This window comes from Schistocerca serialis, chromosome 5 (genome assembly GCF_023864345.2).
Source record: "Schistocerca serialis cubense isolate TAMUIC-IGC-003099 chromosome 5, iqSchSeri2.2, whole genome shotgun sequence".
In the NCBI taxonomy this organism is placed as follows: domain Eukaryota; kingdom Metazoa; phylum Arthropoda; class Insecta; order Orthoptera; family Acrididae; genus Schistocerca; species Schistocerca serialis.
In genome coordinates this window covers 468,237,372-468,254,082 of record NC_064642.1, presented here as the reverse complement: position 1 = coordinate 468,254,082, position 16,711 = coordinate 468,237,372, and the positions used below count along the sequence as shown (strand labels likewise).

Sequence of the window (16,711 nt, the reverse complement as noted above, 5' to 3'; positions counted from 1 at the left end):
ATCTGTAGGATACCAACAAAGTCTCTGAAGTTGTCATTTCATTTGAAATAACATTGGCCCAACAAGAGGCCCTTCTCTAAATATCACAGCTGCGTATGTAATGCTTCACAAAATAGTATCTCCAGAATTTTACAGGCATTTCAAGGAGCTCAGATGAGCTATGTATAAAAAAGAACATTTTGTGAGTACAATCATACCAAATAAGACAAGTGGTCCCTTTTTCCTTAGAGCTGTAAATGCCTACAAATGTTACCTATTTGCAGTTGGCACCATAAAATGCCAGCTACCAGCTGACATTACTGTAGCAACAAAAACCTACAGCTACAACATATGTTAACTCTGCTGTTGCTGCTAGAAATGAAAAAGGAGAATTTGCTGTGAATACATGTGACTGGCTAAATATCTTAAAGAGTAGTTAAGCTAACAAAGTACTTCACATAACTAAATCATTCCACTTTGAGTTCATCATTAGCTGCAAAGACAGTGTATGTTGCAAAATGGAAATTTATGGAAATGAATTTGTCCACCACATCTTTCCCAAAGGAAATGGACCCATTACAGTTTTCTGTGCAGTAATGCCAGCAGGGATGACAACACAATGCCAAGATTATCTTTTTAAAAACATCAAGACATATTGCAAAGAGGAATAAAAAGACAATCTGTGTCCTGAAACAGAATGAGGCTCTGAAGCAGAACCTCAAGTCAGTGACAATGATGATCCTGAGGAAGAACCTGATCAGCCAGATATTCCAAAACCTAAGAAGAAGAGGCAAAAATGCTGGTTGTGAACAAATTTGAACCCTCTGGACACAAGTAATTTAAAAGTAGAAAATCAGATCTTTTGGCAACTATAAAATATGCGATCTCAGTAATCTAATTTTGGAAGTTTTTGTGAATTCAAAATTTTAGGTAGTTTTGGGCCCATTAATTACTTCAGAATCCAAATTTAGTCTCAAAGTTGCCATAATATACAATAAAAATACTAGTATTGTGCCATAAAAGTTGCTGTGCAGGGTACACAAATTTTTATCAATTTGAGGCCAATTTATTTGGCTTCAAATTTTTGTACACTGTAAAGAAGGTGTTGTAGTAACATGGTTCACGTTTTCCGTCACACTTCACATAGCGTAGACCGGGAACTGTCTGCTAGACATGCCCAATGTGAACTGACTGGGCACTGCCTGTGCTGCCTGAGTTGTTGTTGTTGTTGTTGTTGTTTCACCAGCAGAGGTCGCGGCCGAATTCTCACGTGCCCTCTGGTGGATGGGACTCTACTTCCGGCAACTACTGTCCGTGACGTGCCGTGCCGATGTGCACTTCCCGTGATCTCTCTGGTGTCTACTGCACTCCTCCTTCAGGGGGTGAAGCCACTGTGATCCACTGCGTCGGAAGGTGGAGCGTCGTGCAGGAGCGATGACCTCCACATCCATCGGAAGGCCAGAGTCGAGGGGATCTGCCAACCCTCGAGCCGGAACCTTCGGATACGGCTGGGAGTGACCCACACGAAGAGGCCCCCGTCGTCCCACCACCGGAGCCTGGGACAGAACGGGAGACAAGCAGTCGAACTCTGGATCCTGGTTCACTTCGGGAGGGGCAAGACCCAGTGGCAGGTAAGGTGGGGAAGTGATGACCACAGGTGAACCAGCCTCCTGAGAAACCGGGCCTGCGAGGGGGCCGGCTCTCACCTGGGCATCTCTAACAATGGGGATGCCGGTGCTGGAGCTACTGGACGCCGCCAAGGCTGAGAACCATCGCAGTGTGGCGGAGTCACAGGGGGGAGGAACGGTAGTGGCCCCTGAGAAAACAACACAGGTGCCGGCAATGGGGAAGCCGGTGCCCGAAGGGTCGGAGTGTTGGTGCCCAAATGTGGACATAGCTGATTTTGGTGACGACGTACTTCCCGGTCCCCCGCCTGCAAGGTATAGAGCCGGCGGCCATTTCGGCGCAGGACCACCGCCGGTATCCAGCGTGGATTGCGACTAAACCCACGTGCCCAGGCAGACATTCCCGGTGGAAAACCGGGTACTCCGTTTTGCGAAGACTGGCGAGGAACAGGCCGGAGGAGGTGCAGCAGAGTCCTAGGTTGGCGCTTGTGGAGGAGCTCTGCGGGGCTACGTTCTCCCATCGATGTGGTCCGGTATGCCGTCAGGAAAAACGTCAACGCCTCCTCCGCAGGATATTCGTGCACATACTTTTTCATCTGTGTCTTAAATGTGCGCACCATGCGCTCAGCTTCCCCATTCGATTGTGGATGAAAGGGGGGACAGCAAACGTGCCGAATACCGAAGCGCCTACAAAAATCCTGGAAGGTCTGCGTAATAAACTGAGGTCCATTGTCCGAGACCAGGGTGACTGGCAGACCTTCCACAGAAAATATTTTTGCTAGTGCCTGGATTGCAACTTCTGAAGTGGTTGAGGAGCAGCGAACCACATATGGGAATCGGGAATAAGCATCAATGACGATGAGCCAAAAGCCATTGAGAAACGGGCCCGCAAAATCAATGTGAACACATTCCCATGCCTGGGTTGCAGGCGGCCATGAAGAGAACGCTGACCTGGGAGATGCCTGTTGGCTCGCACACTGGGAACAGGCGGCCACCAAGTGCTCAATTTCTCTGTCAATACCGGGCCAGTACACATGTCTGCGAGCCAAGGTTTTAGTACGGGAAACATCTCAGTGCCCCTCATGTAATAACGTGAGGACTTCCATTCGCAAACTTGCAGGAACAACCACGCGAGGAGCTGTATCATCGGTAACCAGAAAGAGAACTCCTTCCAAGATGGAGAGGCGGTCTCGTAGAACAAAATAATTACGAAGAGGGTCCGAGGCCCGGCCTGGAGGTCGGTATGACCACCTCTGCTGAACGAGGCGAACTACTTGCTGGAGAACCGGGTCAGCTGCCGTTTCCCTGGCGACTCTAGAACTAAGAACTAGTGATCGGGAAGCCATCAACCGCTTGGCGGGACACCACATCCAAATGAAAACACATAATCTCCTCCCGATCGAACTTAGGATCTGGGGCCACCGTAACACAGGAAAGAGCGTCGGCGTTGGCGTGCTGTCCAGTAGGGCGAAAATGAATGTCTTAATGGTACTTAGAGAGGAACAAGGCCCAGTGCTGTGGTCTGTGGGCCGCCCTATCCGGAATCTGAGAGGCGGGGCCAAATAACGATATTAATGGCTTATGGTCAGTGATTAACTGAAACTTCGTGCCATACAATAAAGGGTGAAACTTGGTAACAGCATAGACAATGGCCAAAGCCTCGTTTTCCACCTGGGAGTAATGGGCCTGTGCGGGACTAAGAGTTTTAGACACAAACGCCAGTGGCTGCTCGGAGCCATCTGCGTTGTAATGGGCCAGGACCGCCCCCACCCCATACTGCGAAGCATCTGTAGCCAGGACCAACGTCTTATTGGGGTCAAAAGTAGCCAAACAAGGCGCGGACGTGAGGAGGCCCTTCAACGAGGTGAATGCTCGCTTGCATACAGGTGACCAATCAAAAGGAACACCCTTGCGCAGAAGGCAGTACAGGGGGCGGGCTGTGGTGGAAGCCCTGGGAATGAACCGGTGGTAATAGGCAATCTTGCCTGAAAAAGCTTGTCCTTCAGCGAAGCGGGCCGCGGAAGCTCGACAATACCTTGGACCAAACTTCCCAGTGGCTGGACGCCGTGCCGAGAGATGGTGCAGCCCACATACTCAATGGACAGTTGGAAGAAGTTTGACTTACGTAGATTGCAACGCAAGCCCACAGACCTGAATTTGAGAAAGAGGGTGCGAAGGTTGTGCAAGTGTTCCTTTGTGCTGCGGCCAGTGACAGTTATGTCGTCCAGGTAATTAATACAATGAGGGATTGTCGATGTGACGTGCTCAAGATAACGCTGGAATATCGCCGGAGCACTGGATATTTCGAAGGCCAACCGCTGGTATTGGTAAAGGCCAAACGGGGTGTTGACGATCGCCAGCCGTTTGGAGTCCTCAAGTGGTATCTGATGATAAGCCTCCGAAAAATGGATTTTCGAAAAATATTGGCCTCCCGCCAGGGCAGAGAACAATTCATCAGAACGAGGCGAAGGATAGGTGTCCACCACCAATTGGGAATTAATGGTGGCCTTGAAATTGCCACAATGACGTAATTTTCCCGAGGGTTTCCTGACAATAACGAGGGGCAAAGCCCACTCACGAGAAATGGGAAGAAAAACCCCGAGGGCTGTCAACCGGTCTAGCTCTTCTTTTACCTGAGGGCAGAGAGCCAAGGGGATCTGCCTCGCGCGTAGAAAACGCATGCGAGCTGACGCCTTCAATGTTAAGTGAGCTTCAAAGTCTGAAACACGCCCCAGGCCCTCCTCGAAGATGTCCGTAAAATCAGAGATCAAAGATTCCAATGATTGATAGGGAACGTCTTCGGAGACCAACTGTATGGCGTGCGTGATAGTAAAACCGAAAGCTTGAAAGGCATCCAAGCCAAAAAGGTTAGCAGAGCTTGCATCACTGACAACAATAAAAGTAAGAGGCCGAGTGACTGATTTGTAAGTAACATCGGTAGTGAATTGACCCAGTAGGGGAATGAACTGTTTACCATAACCGCGTAGACGCCGGTAAACTGGTGCCAATGGGGGGTGACCCAAGGTCGGAGTAAGTTTGTGCATTCAACAAGGAAACTGCCGCACCCGTATCTACTTGCAGTTGTAATTGGTGCGACTGAACCGACACCTCGATAAAGAGTTTGTGCGCCGATGCATCGGAAGCCTGCCCCAATGAAACTTCCTGAATGTTAACATCGATGTCCTCTATACCTGCTTCCTTCGATTATTTTGAGGCTGAGTGGCAAACTTTACCAATGTGTCCTTTTGTATCACAACTGCGACAAACGGCCCAACGCTGGGGGCGCTCTGAGCAATCAGATTGTATATAGCACGACGCACAGGACGGTAACAGGGGCCGGCCGCCGGAACTCTGATTACGCGCCGTGCGGGAGTGACCGTAACGGCCGGATTGTACCACTCGTACGTCGTCCATCCCAGACGAGTGGACCCGGCCGCACCGGCCTGAACCATGACGACATCGCACCACACTTCCAACTGTTGACTTGTGGTGTGAGAGACTTCATACGATTGAGCAATGGACAGGACTTCCTCAAGAGAAGGGTCTTCCAACTGCAGGGCCCGTTGCCGGACCTCCCTATCAGGGGCTGAACGAACAATGACGTCACGCACCATAACGTGGGCATACGACTCTCGTGACTGCTCCGTGACAAAATGACACTTGCGACTAAGACCATGGAGGGTAGCGGCCCATGCCCGGTAAGACTGATGGGGCTGTTTCTTGCATTGATAGAACTCGAGCCTAGCTGCCACAACATGCGTGCGGCGGCGATAATATGAAGACAGCAATGAACACAATGCATCAAAAGACAAGGACGAGGGTTCCTGCAACTGCGCTAGCTGCCGCAAAACTTGATACAGTGAGGGAGATATCAAAGACAAGAAAAGAGCATGACATACCTCTGCATCAGCAACATGAAACGCCTGGAAATGCTGCCGAAGGCAATGTTCATATGTGTCCCAATCCTCCGCCGTCTCGTCATACGGGGGAAAGGGAGGAGGGAACGGCGCTGGAGCAGACTGTGTGGAGAGCAACGCCGGAAGCACTTGTTTCATGGTTGCCATGAGCTCTGTCTGCTGCTCAACCAAAACCCGCACTAAATCCTCCATGCCGTGGATAAGCTGTGAAACCGGAATAACGACGCAACACGTGAAAGAACGACCCTACTCGTCGCCAATTGTGTAGTAACACGGTTCACATTCTCCGGTGCACCTCACATAGCGTAGACTGGGAACTGTTTGCTAGACATGCCCGATGTGAACTGACGGGGCACGGTCCATGCTGCCTGAGTTGTTGTTGTTGTTGTTGTTGTTGTTGTTGTTGTTCCGCTGGCAGAGGTCGTGGCCGAATTCTCGCATGCCCTCTGGTGGACGGGACTCTACTTGCGGCAACTACTGTCCGTGACGAGCCGTGACGATGTGCGCCTCCCGCGATCTTTCTGGTGGCTGCTGCAGGTGTTAACAATGTAATGTGTAATATTAACTTAAAAAAGTCTGTACCATTTTACAAAGAACATTTTAAGCTTAACATATGCATAATTTGTCTTTAAATATATTAAATTAAACAATGATAATAAAGCGAAACAGTGATATTAAAGTGAAACTTTAAATTGCATTATCTCAAAAACACCTACTTTTCATCACTATTATCCAACCTGTCATAACTCACTCAGATTTAGAGATAGAAATCCACTCTTTTTTTTTACTAATTGAACATAAAAATTTCAATTGCTCAAAATCCAAAATGTTCGACAAGAGGCTTTTCACTACCCATCTCAAATTTCTTTATTTGATTTAAGTTTTGTTAGTATCCATAAATTAATATTTTATTCCTTAATTCAGTGGTTTCTCTCTCTCTCTCTCTCTCTCTCTCTCTCTCTCTCTCTCTCTCTCTCTCTCGTAACTATGAAGCCAAGGTAAACTTGGTTTCAAAGTTAACGATAAATTAATTATTGTGTTACAAATTAAGCAGTAGTGAATGTGACTTATTTAGTTCTGACATATAGTCAATGCATGTGACTAATAAATAGTTCTTCTCCCATCTGTTTCTCATTAAGTACTTTGGACAACAACTCCAGAACCTAGTTGTCTGGGGAATTGCTGTTTGTTGGTGCAGTTGTGTGTTCCACAAGTATCTTAGGAAGATGACTCCACACATTAGTTCTGTTAGAACATGAATTGGTTCTGTATGTTGGTGCAGGTGTCTATTTGACAGAAAAAACCCTAACTCAAGAGAATGTGATGTCCATAGCTTAGTAGTTACTTTTTTACTGCAACATATGTAATTGTATCTCTTAAACAATTTGAAATCCATATCAATTGTAAATGGAATATTCATGTGTCTTTGTTCTGCAGGGGAAAACCAGATAGTGATTGTACCTGGAGCTAATACATATCTTGATGAAAAAGACGTAAATAACGCCAAGGAAATGATTATAAATGCTAAGATTGTCCTTTTCCAAATGGAGACACCTCTAACGACTACAATGCATACTCTTCAGCTCTTGCAAGGAAATAAGGGTAAGCTTTAGAAATTTCCTCGTGATGGATTTTTTTTTTTTTTTTTTTTTTTTTTTTTTTTGTGTGTGTGTGTGTGTGTGTGTGTGTGTGTGTGTGTGTGTGTGTAAAATACACATGTGACTAATAAATAGTTCTTCTCCCATCTGTTTCTCATTAAGTACTTTGGACAACAACTCCAGAACCTAGTTGTCTGGGGAATTGCTGTTTGTTGGTGCAGTTGTGTGTTCCACAAGTATCTTAGGAAGATGACTCCACACATTAGTTCTGTTAGAACATGAATTGGTTCTGTATGTTGGTGCAGGTGTCTATTTGACAGAAAAAACCCTAACTCAAGAGAATGTGATGTCCATAGCTTAGTAGTTACTTTTTTACTGCAACATATGTAATTGTATCTCTTAAACAATTTGAAATCCATATCAATTGTAAATGGAATATTCATGTGTCTTTGTTCTGCAGGGGAAAACCAGATAGTGATTGTACCTGGAGCTAATACATATCTTGATGAAAAAGACGTAAATAACGCCAAGGAAATGATTATAAATGCTAAGATTGTCCTTTTCCAAATGGAGACACCTCTAACGACTACAATGCATACTCTTCAGCTCTTGCAAGGAAATAAGGGTAAGCTTTAGAAATTTCCTCGTGATGGATTTTTTTTTTTTTTTTTTTTTTTTTTTTTTTGTGTGTGTGTGTGTGTGTGTGTGTGTGTGTGTGTGTGTGTGTGTGTAAAATACACATATATTTTGTCACAATCCTTTTTTCCTTCTGTCATGAACCATTTGTTTTTTCCTTGATGTATATCCCACCCAGTGTTGCCTCTTCCTATATGTTTTTCTCCACATCTCTTGAGAAGTGTTAAGTGTCCCTCTCATCCCATATTTATGAAATACATGTTCCAACATTCTCCCGAGAACACAAATTAAAGGGCTCTAGTTTTGTAAAAATTTCAGATTTAATCTTGTATTGTTTGGTTTCCTTTCATTTTTCTTGTTACAGTAAAATCTTATATTGTGCTAGTGGCAGTTTGACTTATTAGATAAGTTCATTCCAAGGTATTGTTCATTTTACAGTTCTCCTCAGTTAATTGCTCCACTATTCTTTTAATTTTGGAAAGGATTTTGTAAAATCTATGGTGAAATAACAACAGTATTTTCTTTATTTACATTTCTTTTTGCATGTAGTCATCAAATTATGTCTTTTGTAAACATCGTATTGTGTTTAAAGGTTTAACACATATCACACTTGTGTACAGAGTTTTAATACATATCATATTTACCTAGAAAGTTAAACACATCATATATTTAGCATATATTCTTTTAATGAATGCAGACATTTATTTACAAGGACTGATTTTACCTTTGTTTTAAATGTGAACCCAATATGTGCCCTTATGGATTCTGGCAATTAGTTGTACTATATTGAGGCACTCATTTATGGACTATGCTGTGTTACTTTTAATTTAGGTTTTTGTCTGTAATACCTATGTTTGTTTCTTATATAAATACAATTAGATATTTCTTTTGGATAAGAGCATCACTACATTCACGAATGTTCCATTCACGAATGGAGTACAGGAAGAATGATTGAATACCTCTGTGCATGTAGTAATTATTCTATTATTATCCTTCATGATCAGTATGTGAGCGATATGTAGGGAGTTGCAGTACATTTCTACAGTAATCATTTAAAGCAGTTCCTGAAACTTTATAAATAGGCTTTCTCAGGATAGTTAATGTCTATCTTCAAAAGTCTTCCAGTTCAGTTCCTTCCATACCTCTGTGACACTCTCCCACAGATTAAACAAATCTGTGACCATTCGTGCTGACCCTCTCTGTATACGTTCAATACCTACCAGCCCCACACACTTGAGCAATATTCTAGAACCAGTCACACTGGTGATTTTGGAAGCAATCACCTTTGTAGACTGATTGCACCTCCCCAGTATTCTGCCAGTAAACCGAAGTCTATCTGCTTAACCCCTAACTGAACCTATGTGATCATTCCTTACACTCACATATTTGTATGAGTTGGCAGATTCCAACAATGACTCAGTGATATTATAGTCATTGGATACTACGTTTTTTCGTTTTGTGAAGTGCAAAATTTTTACATTTCTGAACCTTTAGAGCAAGTTGTCACTCTCTGCACCACTTTGAAATCTTATCAAGATCTGACTGAATATTTATGCAGCTTCTTTCAGATAGTGCTTCATTGTAGGTAACTGCATCATTTACAAAAATCCTTATTTTACTATTAATATTGTCTGCAAGGTCATTAATATACAATATGAACAGCAAGGGTCCCAACACATTTCCCTGACAATAACCCTCCATCCGAGATAACATGCTTTGTCCTCTCTACCAAAAAGTCCTCAGTTCAGTCCATCAATTACAGAGTTAATTGGAGCAAATATAAAAGATTGAACTGTTGTATGTAGGGTCCATTTCTACTGCAACAGAATTGTTATGTTGTAGAATTCTTGAAGTGTTTCAAGGTTTGCCAAAAGCAGGATTTTTCAAAAAACCTCTTTTTTTTCTTTCCTCTAACTGATGAACCTCGTTCCCCTGGAACACTCTCCAATCTTTGTACTAAATCATCCATAATTTTTGCTGCCCTATTTCTTGAAGTTGGCACATCAGTGGTGTTCGATAAGAAACCAGTCTTGGCTGGAATGAAGGTTAAGTCGTTTCTTACTTCCAAAGCTTCGAGAAGTTCGTTTATTGCTTTGATTGAAGATGCTTCATCATCCAGATTGATGACCATCTTAGCTATGCTCAGGAAACTGGAACATAGTAAACTGCCACTGAAATCCATGTCCCCCATCTCATTAAGATATGTTGAGGAGGCAGAGAAATATCTGAAGCAAAGTCTTTAAATGTCAGAATCTGTGTCTCGGCATTCACAAAATATCTTATGAACACTGGAAATCAGTTTGTCAGCGTCTGGGAACAAACTCCGTATCTTCTCTCACACTAGTGAAAATCATGAAAATCATGTGCTATGCAGATCACATAAAGTTTGCTTGGTAATAGCAGTCTTAAAGTTGGCCCAGCCTTTCTTATGCATGGTACAATATCTGAGATGGAAGGTAATATATTTTCATGTTAAATTTCTTCAGGCCATGTTAACTGCAATGAATAAATAAATAATTGTGTGATAATTGAATTATTGGCTTTTTCCTGACACTCTGTTGTAAGCAGGATTCTCCTTCTGAAGGATCAAATGGTCCAACAATGAGATTGGCAATGAAATGACCAGTGGGATCACTTGACTCATTCAATTGAAATCCATTACTTTTTATTTTTTACCTCATCTTTAATGATTTCTCATTACTTTATCGTAACATTCACTTAAGTAACATTTTTGCAAACTGATTCACTGGGCACAAATTCGTTCGTATACTTCTCTAAAAATTGTCTCAGTGTAGGATTCCGTAGTTTCCACAAATAGATGCCATTGTCAATAAAAGCTTCACATAAGTTGAATGGAAGTCACGATTTTTTGAGTCAGTGTTGCAATTGCTATCGGAAGCAAAGAAAACTTCATCCCACCTTTCATCTTTGTATATAGTTCTGGTATGCTGAGAAATGAATTATTTCTTTTCATAGTTCAGTGAACGCTCACGTATTTTCCGTGGATGTGGTTTACTGACAGTAGAAAATGCATCAGATCCAAAAATATTAAATTAACTGTGCAATTCACTGTCTAAAGGAAAACTGAATTTCGACATGTTACTAACTACTTTGCACAACATGACAATGAAAACTGAAAGTGAGAGAAATTTTGAACAATAGTGAAACCATGTTTTAGTTTTGGCACTCATTGTTTCTTTTGAAGGGTAAGTGATCCGATAGAAGCCAAGTAAACACTAGTGATAATTATAACAGTTTCCTACTGTTACCTCATTTTCGGGTGACACTTGTTCTTTTTAAATAATAAAGGTATAAATGCTAATCAGAAAGACAACAAAAAGCATTTATTTTAGTGATTAGGTATCTATATTAAGAAATGACAGGAACATACAAAAGGTATTCTGCCAAAGTTCTGGTCTCTGGTGATTTATGTTTGCAGTGCTTAGGCTTCATTTCTGCTGAATTAATTTAGCAGTTTCTGGAGGATCCACATTTAAGTAATTAATTAGTTGGCAATAATGATTAAATAAGTGGAATTCTTGGTTACTAAACTTAAGTCTGTCATCTTCATGTTCACTAATTCTATCCTACTGGAAGTTAAATCTATTGGTTTGGCTATCTGAAGTTATTAAATTTGCAAGATTATATGAATTAAATATATGTAGTAATTTATTATAAGAATTTGCTCAATGTTTAAGTATTGTTTGGTCATTGTGTCCAACTTTCCAATACACACACACACACACACACACACACACACACACACACATTGTGTCCAACTTGGCCAATTATCTTAATGAGGATGTTGAAGGTAGATCCAAGTCTCCATTCAGTGGCCAATAGACACCTAACACTATGTTTCATTGTGGTGTTCATGGAGCACTCATATTGTGTCACAGTGCTAGCTAAATCAAGTGAACTTACTCTGCAGTATTGGTCAGGAAATAGGTTTTTATGTTATCATAAAGATATAACTTTCTGATGCTGTCTACAGTTACTGCTTACTGGACAATAGTCATCTGATTTAAAATAACTTATCTCATTTTGTTTTAGGGTCACTTATTGGCAAAACTTGTGTACTGTGAAAGCTTGCAGCAAGTGCAATTTATTTCTTAAGTACTGTATGTATAAATGAATCAAATGGAATGGCCCTTTCTGTTTGTTTTTATACTGTTTGTTATAGCAGGAAGACTTATTTTGATGGAATACACACAAAGATTGAGCCTTGTTTGCTTTTGCTTTGAAACTGAGTTGTATAGAAGCAATGGAATGCAAGTGACAGATTCATGATTCTGAGGGAAAAGAGCTTCAATATTTGTATCAGATTTAAAATTCTTTGTTCATTTGTTACATTGTCTACAGTGACCACCCATATGTAGTGGTTATTAATGTAGTTGTATGCATGTACAGCATCATTGAAAATTAAATTCAGCATGTTGTCCACAGTAATGTTTTACCCATAATCTACACCCCTCTGCCTTCAAGGATGTCACTTACATGCCTTTGACCCTCATTATCATCAGGTTTGAAATGACCCACAGCAATTCAGTACATTATTGTGCCCTATTTTCACATACTACATTAATCTGTACTCATAACTTTCATTGATTAATCGTATCATGACGTGGATAAGGCAAATGAATAAACTATGTTGCAGTCAGAAACATAAGCTCTGAGAACATATACATACAAATACTCCAATTTGTTTTTATTGTGGGAAATGTCTATCCCATAAAGAAGACACATCAAGTTGCAGACATTGAAGTGTTTTCTTTATTGTGAGTAGCAATCTGTCTTTTCCAACACTGTTGATATTCCTCCCTAGAGTTACCATTGTTCAGTTATTAACCAAGGCATTAGACAATGGTATGGACTATCACCCGCCCTTTTTAACATTTACATTGACTTCATTCTTTGCAGATGGAAATGTAGAAAAAAGCAACAAAGAAAAGAGAATCACGGGGGAGGAGGCAAAGATTTGTGCCCTTCAGGCTGAATTAGAGCACACAAAATTTGAGCTAGGTAGGTTGAGGGGGAAAAAGATCTTGGGAACTGGGTAAAGGTAACAAGCAATGGGCAAAAGGGGAACAGCTCTTCAACTTCATCTACATTTGAGCTAACAGTATTCAATAAATTTGACTTGTTGCCTGAAGTAGGAGTACAGCTCTTCCAGCTGTAGGTCACAGTAAGGTGTAATAGACTTCTAGCAAAACAAGTACCAGGTCACAAGTATTGTGAAGCCAAATGCTAGCCTGAGCCAGGTAACACAGGACAGACGTTTTGGCAAGGAGAATCGGGTTCGTATAGTTGGTGAAGTAGGGAACAGCCTTTAGGAGTGACCTGGATGAAATAGCAGTAGCACACACAAATAAGAGGTCCTGCAGCACCATGACCAGCCCTGGTAAATGCTGCTGTGAGCTGTGTGAACTCTTTAAGTTGAGCTGACTGAAACGAAATTTCATATGAGTGCAGGGCCTGTTGCTACACTTGGGAGGTGGGGATATACTAGATATGGCTTACATCTGAATAGGAGAGGGAAAGATAGGTTGTGTGAGCTTCTTGCAGATAATATACTGGGGCCACCATCACACTTAGCAAGATACCTGTGATTGAACTATTTATGAGGAATTTGGATTCCTTAATATGCTATCTGGCAGACAGCAGCAAGCAGTTAATAGTCTGTAGTGACTTCAATGTAGGTGTTCTAAAGAACACCGAGAGAAAAACTGAAATGGAAACCTTATTTGGATCCTACAAGTTGGGCTCTATAATTAACTTTCCACCATGGATGGATAAAGATAGTATGATCATAATTGATAATGTTTTCTTTGATGAAGCTCAAAGCAGGAAAAAGCTGTTTCCACAGTAACAAATTGTCTCAATTGCATAGTTAGTTAGGATAAATAACACAGCACCTCATAGTATGGATATTCCTCAGTGGAAATCAGTTAGAATAATTAATGACTCTGGGACAGATGTTTTTAAGAATAGTTTACAGAAGATGATGTGGGATGTAATTTATAATGAACCAAATGCTAACATTAAATTTAATCTGTTTCATGGTAAATTCGTATCACTATTTGACAATATCTTTCCACATGAGCTAGTCAGAAAGGACACTAAAACAGCCAGGTAAAAAACCATGGATCACTAGAGGCATTAAAGTATCTTGTGAAAGGAAAAAGAAAATGTAAATTTTGGCAAGAACAAGTAGGGATCCTGCAGAATTTGCACACTGCAAAAAATACTCAAATTTACTAAGAAAGGTTATTAAAAAAATCAAAATTGAACTACTGAACTTTACTACTGACTTCATTGTAACCACATAAACGTTTATTTTTGAAGATGCTGAAAACTCTGAAAACTTCTTTGAACGTGTAGGGTACGCTGTTCCAATGGTACTGCAGAGAATGCAAGCATTTCTAGGCTCTCTTCAGTTCCTTCAGGGGCAGGTGCAGCTAGTACAGGCTACCTGCCAGGCGACCCTATTAGACACATTCTGCACACTTGCAAATCACATGGCCAATCCTGTCTGCATGTGTTTGGCCAATGCAGAACTGTTGCAAAGGCTCCAACCCAGCTGCCCAACTGCTCATGTCATCTGTTTCTCCACCCTTGCCCACTTGTAACTGTTGACTGCCAGCTGCTTGCCAGCAGGCATGCAAGGTAGATCAGTCGGATGTAGGGTGTAGTTGATTTTTGTCAAATTCAGTTTGGAGCACTTTTCGTGAATGCTGTAAACAAACCAGTGATGAATTGCTGAAACCTAAATTGTGTGCTAATGTCAGAACAAAGTTAAGTTTCTGCAGTTTTATAGTTATCTTTCGTCAGTTCATTATTTACCTTAAAAGAATTTTCACCATTTCCCAGATTCATTTTTTCTGTCACATTTTTTTATTGTATTCCAAAGATTTCTTATCTTTTTCTATACAATTTTATTTTTTGTCAAAAGTAGATACATTTTGATCATTTGGTGACTTTGTTAAAAATTTACAATACAATTTTTAATGTGATTTGAACTTACAGTCTGTGTTTATGTTAAGTAAAGTGTTGCATGATATTTAAAATTCATTTTTAACCAAGTGTTTGGGAACACGCAATTTGCATATATGGGTCAATTTTGAGAACAGTAGTTTTCTTAATAGGCTATGAACGATGTTACAAAATACATTATATCAAAAGGAAAATTCCCTTCAAAAAACCAGAACTGTGATACTTGGTGGTAATTATTTGCTTTCAGGAGGCCAAATGTTTAGTGCTCCTAAGAAAGAATATAATAGGCAAAGAGAAAGATCTTTGTGTCCTCTTGTCCTCACATCAGGTAGGTGTCTCTCGTCTTGGGGTCTGATTGACCTGCCCTCTTTAACTCCCCCCCCCCCCCCCCCCTCTCTCTCTCTCTCTCTCTCTCTCTCTCTCTCTCTCTCTCTCTCTCTCTCTCTTTTGCCATGTACATTTTTGTGTGCCTGGTAACATACTGGTAGTACGAAGTACTTAATATTTTGAATTCCGTCTCATGATTTTATAGAAAGCGAGAAAGCGTTGTATTTTTTCGTTAACACAAAGTGTTTTGTGTACATCTTTCTGATCTGTATGTTGCAAATATTCTTGAATTGCTCAATTCCTTTTTCAGTTAGTAATCTCCTATTTCCAGTTCTCGTTATTTAAGTCATGTGCCATGCTAGTTGTTGAGTTGTTGTCAGTACCATCAGAAATTGAGCATCATGATGTGAGACACTGGGAGTGGTGCTGGTGGTTCTCATCAACCTCTTGCTGTGACTGTGTGATGGGTCTGGGAAGAAGTGAAATGGCAAGGGAGTCAAGTAAAACTATAGAATAGGTGTGCTCCATAAAATTTAAATTTAAACCTCCAATTAGTATTATCTCATTCTGCTTATGACATAAAAAGTTTAATAATGCCTCAAGTTGTTTCATTAACAGTTCAAAATAACCAGATGGAGCGTTGCATATTGTGATTATTACTGTTATCTTTCGATAAATATCTGCTTCTGTAGGATAAGCTTCAGTATTGTGATCACTGCAAAATTTAGTAATAGGAATGTTTTATATTCGTACCCCTTCATAATGTAAGTAGCATCTCCGCCTTTCCTCGTATCTGACATGCGTTAGCTGGATGCTAAGTGAAGTACTTTCATAACCATTGCTGCTTTATCAGTGGTCAAACAATGTTTAAAAATACAGATTATATCTGTACAACTTCTAGAGTGCAATGCATCTAAACAAATCAGACGAGCATTAATTTTATTTTTTTAAGCCTTTATTTGTTTGGTGCAATAAATTTACTTTAACCTCATTTTTAGCTTTGCAGGTTTCAGGCTCAAAATGTTCAGTTATATTTAGTTGTGCTGTAGAACTTTTGAGACTGATACTTGTTTCAGGTATACTTAGTTACAGCTGACTTTGGTGTCAATTTAATGGCAGTATATTACTGGTGCACTCTCAAACACAACAAAAGACATTTCAATGTGTTGTTGCCAAGCATGTTATAAGTTCAATGTCAGCAATATCAGCATACTCCTAGCACGTTTCATATTCCATTGTAAACTCGTCATATGGTGTTTCATACAAAACTGCATTTTAAAGAATGAAATAAAACTTGTCCCACCTCCCACACCCTTTTCAAAATTTGCCCTAAACAGTGAGTCAGCAGTAAACAATAAGAGACAGGGGTTGTTTTACTACAGTGTACAAATAGATTGCAGCTGTTAACGTGTTTATATATCCATCCAATAAAACAGAGCAGAATGTATGCAAGTTATATAAATATTGTAAATAAATCATTCTAGTCCTCCCAGTGCCCAGAATGGCAAATGTTGATCACACTGAAATAATGTAGACTCATGCTTCTGCGTGAGCAGATAAAAAGCAAATGTTTCAGAAAAATACCTTCAGACTCCATCTACACAGTTGTACCTATGTTATCCATGCCATTACTGAA

The 16,711-nt window shown here is 40.9% G+C and overlaps 1 protein-coding gene across 3 annotated transcripts in view; it reads left to right on the top strand.

Moving 5' to 3' along the window:
* Positions 1-16,711, top strand: part of LOC126481184 (ribokinase-like) — a 56,662-nt gene that overhangs the window by 13,867 nt on the left and 26,084 nt on the right. The window contains exons 4-5 of one of the 3 annotated variants that reach the window (XM_050104771.1): positions 6,959-7,123; positions 7,580-7,744. In XM_050104771.1, the coding sequence (XP_049960728.1) occupies positions 6,959-7,123; positions 7,580-7,744 (330 nt within the window). The remainder of the gene's footprint in view (positions 1-6,958; positions 7,124-7,579; positions 7,745-16,711) is intronic. The other 2 variants (XM_050104772.1, XM_050104773.1) reach the window with 2 other exon arrangements.